This window comes from Sinocyclocheilus grahami, unplaced genomic scaffold (assembly GCF_001515645.1).
Source record: "Sinocyclocheilus grahami isolate Dianchi unplaced genomic scaffold, SAMN03320097.WGS_v1.1 scaffold124.1, whole genome shotgun sequence".
NCBI classification, from domain to species: domain Eukaryota; kingdom Metazoa; phylum Chordata; class Actinopteri; order Cypriniformes; family Cyprinidae; genus Sinocyclocheilus; species Sinocyclocheilus grahami.
The window spans coordinates 1,110,100-1,116,099 of NW_015505303.1; the positions used below are offsets into that span (position 1 = coordinate 1,110,100).

The window sequence follows — 6,000 nt, forward strand, 5'->3', positions numbered from 1 at the left end:
ACCTCCGTACTCAAGGTGGCGCTAGAGTTAACTTCACATATTGGTTCTTTTTTTCATTCCAGATGTGATGGTAATAAGGTAGCCAAGTATAGACATGTCAACTTTAACTAACTTGCTTATTAAAGTCGGACACATTTGACAGCACAACACATGAAACTGACTTGTGAGGCTAGAAACATTTGCATTGATGTACTTGTGTAAAGTACATTTAGAGCACAAGAGCGTTAAAAATGTTTCTCTTAGACAAACTGCTGTAATTAAACATTTCCATATTTAAAATTTTTTTTACAGAGTGAAGGGAAAGCAACTGAACATAAAACAGTGCACGGTACAGAGTTATTCAGACAATGAGTCATTAAATGTAAAAATTATCCATTTTATTTACACACACTTCATATAATGCTCATTGAGGATGCAGACAACCCCACAAAAACAATGAATAGTCTAAAATACCAAAGTTGTTTTAGTTTATGAGGGATCTTATAAACAGACAAGACTAACGACAACTTTACATGATATCAGTTACTTTTTTCCACCACTCCACTGGTGTATTTTAGTGAGAAATGGAGCAAAAGACAGTAAGTCGTTTCCTATTGACCAAGTGAAAAGAGTTTCCTGAGTACAGATTTGTCCATATGTACACCAGTACAAATCCAGTGCAACGTCCACATTGCATTCCTCCCTATAGTACAGGTGAGCCCTTTCACTGGAAGCATCCAGTTGAACTGGCAAAGCATACTCCCTCCATGTAGCCCATTCAGTGTCTTTAGGGCTGAGATGGGTGCTTGGCTTTGCCACCCTGGCCTGAAGCCTCTTCCTTTCAAAGCAAACATTTAGCGAAGAATGGATGGGGTTGGTTGTTTCAAATGGCGCCCAGGAAAGTAAGACAGCCAGTGAAGAAGTAATCATTTGCAGACACAGTGGTCAGTCTGTTAGAAAGTTCAGGGTTATGTTCTCTCATTAAGGACAGCAGCAGCATTCTCTGTGCATCCACAAGCATTGAGTTCATGTCTCTTCTCAATATCAGTACAGTCTCAGCACCTATGATGCTCACTTCATTGCTTTTCTACACGTATTGTGGCAGTGGAGAGCCTCTCTTTGTTAATGCAGCGATACAGACATTATTTTGCAGGGGCACCCATATGAAAACCCAATTTATTAAATAAGAAATGACAAAAAAATTGGGAGAAAAAGCAAATGTTACTTGCAAAATATATATCAATATGTACAAACTCCATGCTCCAGGTTAGTCATTACTGCAAGAGAGCAATAGGAGAAAACTGTTAGAAGACACAAAAAGGAAGCAGTTACTGCAGTCATAATGCAATATCCTCACTCTTATGGCAGGACTCATAGTTTCTCCATATCACATATATAATTATACCTTATGCCAGCATCCTGGTATGGGCAGCCCATCACGTCCCTGAAAATAAAGAAAAGGAAATCAATGATGTCCAAGAACACTTACCGATGAAGTGGGGAGGAAAGAGGGGCTAACACACATAGACTGTAAAAAAAGATGAACTCGGGGTTCTAAACTGCAGCCATTTTTTTAGAATGTGCGAGTTAAAATTTGATGTGGTCACATTTGTGAGTGCATGGTCTGTTCTGCTCCAAAGCATCTGCTATGCTTCATACAGTGTGCACTGCAGAGCCACAGCACAGTGCAGCAGGAGTCAGATTTCACTGATTGCCTGAAGAGACCGAGAGAGGCACTTTCAGTACGAGCGCTTTGTCAGCACAACCGCAAAGGTGGCTGTCAAATGCTACTGGCTATGGCATTATTTTTCAGAGAAACAGCTATGTAAACGTAATGTTTCCTTAATATCTACAAACATATTATGTTATTTTTTGGCTTTAGAAGAGTCAAAAAATTACCTAAAGCACCTTTAATCCAGCTTCTGTTAGCATATAACTATAAACTAGGGCTGCACGATTAATCAAAATTAAATCGGAAAGGTGATAAAAATCGTCTGCAATTATGAACGAGATTTTGCATAGCTTGTCAGTGAACTATGGCTCTGTGTAGTAAACGCTGCTCCATCTGAAAGCACGTGATGGAGATTTACTACTAATCACAGAACCGGCTTTACTGAAAAGATACGCATGACAATCACATTCGATTAATCGTGCAGCCCTACTATAAACTATGATAACGAAAAAACTATTCATTAGCATGCATTAATCCCAACAATAATAATAAAAAGTCCCTGTGACTATAGAAAAGTGAAGCCAAAACATCTAAGTATGGTCGCTGTCATCTTGCGCTGTCATCTTGCCAGAGTCTGCAGTATTGATTCATTTGGTGTTTGAGTCTGCGCAGTAGTGATCGTGGGGCGGAGCCTCAGTATCAAAGTCCAACCCAGACTCCCACAGACTCAATCACAAGATCACAATCATGACACCACACCCCATTTTTTAATAGCATTAAATAACTAACTAAAAACAAATTTATTGGAAAAATTAACACTTGAACATACATCAGTATGATAAGGACTACCTAAAATGACGTAAACCATCTTTGGAAAAAATTTATTAGAAGTGTAATTTGATATTTTTTTTTCCACTTCCTACTAGATTACAAATGGGGTTTATGAACTATACTGGGTCCAGCCACCTGGGGAACCTGGGAAACGTTTTGGCTTCACTTTTTAGGATGTGTTCAGCACACTTGCTCACAGTCGAAATTTGCCACCAATGATTATGTGTGACTAAAGGAAGCACACTAAAGCCCAAAGTATACTTCGTTTTTGTACGCATAGAAAGCTTCATCTTTGTCCAGTGTCTGCTCTATTTTTTTCCAAAAGTTATCCATAAAAACATCTTTGTACTCTTTTAAAGTAAAGTTGCAGCTATCGCATAACTCTCTCAAACAAGCTCTTTTCAATGCTGGTATCTGTTGTTGCAGTCTCCAGTATTTTGTTAACATTGTTCGGTCTTTTTAGTTTTGTTTTCTACAGTGAAACAACGGCCAAACTGATTAGTACAATCCAAATTCTGTGGGCATGTGCGACCAAAGCACGTGCGGTTACAAAAATCGCATTAGGGTTGTGCCGATAGACGATAGTATCGTGTATCGACAATAGTCAGAGATATCGACGATAGCAGATGTCTTTGTCGTTAGTCAAGACGATATTAGGCTCATTCTCCAACAGGGCTCTGAACTGGTTCAAGGAACAAAAACAAAAACCAGAAACGAACGAAATTTTGACAGGAACAGAAACTAAATCAAATGTTATAGTTCCGAACAGAATCGAAAATTTTAAATGGCCATTAACCGGTTAATAACGTTATTTTATCATTACATTTACTATTTGAAATTTGCTGTCAACCAATCATGAATTCCAGTAGTACGGTCTATGCAAATGTAATGCTGATGCCAACGAGTGAAATGCCTGCTCAGCTGTGAAGTTGCAATGGCAATGCACTGGCGTTACGAGTTTATCCGAGGATAGTGGAAGAAGGATTCAACAGATCACACGCAACTGCAGCGCTTCTGTGAATGGATAAAACAGAATAAAACTATAGGCTTACATAAAAAGGAATATAGGCATATACACAAAATATATTTCACTTAATTCATTGACAGATTAACAAAACGAAAGAAAAAATGTGCTGAGTTACGGTTCATTGTGATGCGTTCCAAAGTTCTTGGAAAGGAAAGCGAGACAGTAGAAAATAGTTCTGTCAGGACCACTATCGTCAAAATGATAGATACTTAGCATAAAGTTTGGTTTGGCGGTATGGTTCTGTTCTGGGCAAAAGCCTCCCTGCCCATCCACGCAGCCTGTCATGAATGAGCAGGGAGAGCAGCAATAATAACCCCCCCCAGGGTTAACAGAACAGAACAAGGCAGATATCATTAATGTACTCAATGATATTTAAGTGTAACACTTTATTCAAGATAAAGGAGTCTGATTAGCAAGGAATATCAGAAAGCTAAGTCCTGAGTGTGGCGAAAGGTGGAGCTGGGGATGGAGGAGGGTAATTTGCTCCGGCATTCTGAAAGAAGCATATCCTTCTGGAATAACAGAGACTGGGGCAGCAGCAACTTACAGGAGAAGGCAGCGAAGGGGTGCTCTTCTTTATAAGCAGCTGAGCAGCAAGCCCCTTACCGGAGGAGAGTAGCAGCGAAGGGGTGCTCTTTATAAGCAGCTAAAAAGAGCAGCAAGCCCCTTTAATGCAATACCTGAAAAAGATGCAGAAAACCCACTAGAACTGGCAGCCTAGTTTGCAGCAAACATAGCATACTGCAGCCATAGAAGCGAGCAATGAACGGATCAGAGATCACATATTCTACCTGGCCTAAAAGCTTCAGCATCCATTTAAAAGTCTGTACTTAAACATTAGCTTCTTGCTGTTGCAAGTTTAACTAAGTACCAGCACTTGCAGTAACAACCAATAGCTTACAGCAACAAGCAAATCTAGCGACAAACATTATACTGAACACTAGACAAGCCCTAACAAGCAAGCAAAATCCCAATACCCTAATAGCTTAAAGGCAAAGACCTTCTGAAATAGCATAGACTGAGGCAGCATGCCCTTTAAGAAGAGAAACAGTGAAGGGGTGCTCTTCTTTAATAAGCAGCTGAGAAGAGCAGCATGCCCCTTTAATGCAGTACAGCATCTGGTCAATACCTGAAGTTTAGGCAACAGCACGTTGCCCTATCCAGATAATCGTTAGCATTTAATAACACCTTTAGTAGCAAAATCTACATACTACAAGTTAAGTATCAAGCACATTACCGATACACTGTATAGCTTTAAGCAACAGCATATCACAGACTTAAACACAGCTTGATGGAATTAATCATACACATAGGATGTGTTTAATGAAACAGCATCCTCAATACTAGATTAGCCTTAAGCAGCAAGCCTGCTTCATATCAGACAGTCTTAAACAGATTTAAAAACAAGTCTCAGCTGTGGTAAGTTTAAATGGGTAACGTTAATGTTACCAGTGTGTCAAAGTACAACCAATAAGCCTAAAGCTACGGCGTGCCTAGCAAACCAACATGTTACTGAACAACTAGCCTTAAACAATGAGCAATATTTGACAATAGCATATTTGCCAACATAGCGTTAAGCAATGAGAATGAAATAAGAAACTTAGCAGGAAATGTTGCTTAATAATATATTTATGGGGGAAGCATCACCACAAGCTCAGCAAGCCAAAACTCTGAATTTTGTTCATGTACCCCCCTCCGTCATCACGCGTAGGGTTGGGTACCGAAACCCGGTACCAATATGGCACCGGTACCTATGTAACCGGTATGTACTAGAACCGAATCAGAACGCAGATTTCGGTGCCATGCCTGAGCGATCGATTGAAATATTTTCTCCGGTTCTCCGAAACGGACACAAGAAGCATCATCACTGGCACCGCACATGAAAAATAATTCCCGACTGAGAAAATGCACGTGAACTCAAGTCGAAAAGCTCTAATAATACAAATCCAACACATCTTTGTAGTAACGAGAGTGTCCATGTTGTTTTCACATTCCGACTTAAAAGCACAACTCGGGAAATGCGAGCATCCGAGGAGTGCATGAATGCAGTAATTACACTTGCTTTGATGGCAGCATGTAGCCTTCCGTTAACTAAGCTAAACATGCTTAAATTAAAATGCCTAAATCTAAACCTCCCTTGTATTCACATTTCTAAACCTGTTGTCCAACAAAAGAGAACATTATAACCTTTTTACTCCACAACACCAGTCAAATGCTTCCTTCTGTGATCTGATGAGGCTTCTTGTCACAGAATGAGGCAGAAAATATGTTCCATATGCTACTTTAAAAAGAATACATCGATTAGCAATAGATTATAAATTATGGTGACCATACGTCCTCTTTTCCCCGGACATGTCCTCTTTTTGGACCTACAAAAATGTGTCCGGCTGGGATTTCTTAATTGCCCAAAATGTTCAGGATTCGCCTGTTTTCTTAATCCCACTCCCGCTGAATCTCTGACCATTGCCGCCTGCTCCCGCAACATGTGTTT

At 39.9% G+C, this 6,000-nt stretch overlaps 1 protein-coding gene and 1 long non-coding RNA gene across 2 annotated transcripts in view; one reads left to right on the plus strand and one right to left on the minus strand.

Moving 5' to 3' along the window:
- Positions 1-6,000, plus strand: part of LOC107590056 (uncharacterized) — a 30,074-nt gene that overhangs the window by 3,978 nt on the left and 20,096 nt on the right. The window lies entirely within an intron of this gene.
- Positions 379-6,000, minus strand: part of LOC107590054 (collagen alpha-1(XXIII) chain-like) — a 132,424-nt gene continuing 126,802 nt past the window's right edge. The window contains exons 29-30 of the mRNA XM_016278663.1: positions 1,385-1,423; positions 379-1,256 (exon numbers count right to left, since the gene is read on the minus strand). Of these exons, the coding sequence (XP_016134149.1) occupies positions 1,254-1,256; positions 1,385-1,423 (42 nt within the window). The 3' untranslated portion in view covers positions 379-1,253. The remainder of the gene's footprint in view (positions 1,257-1,384; positions 1,424-6,000) is intronic.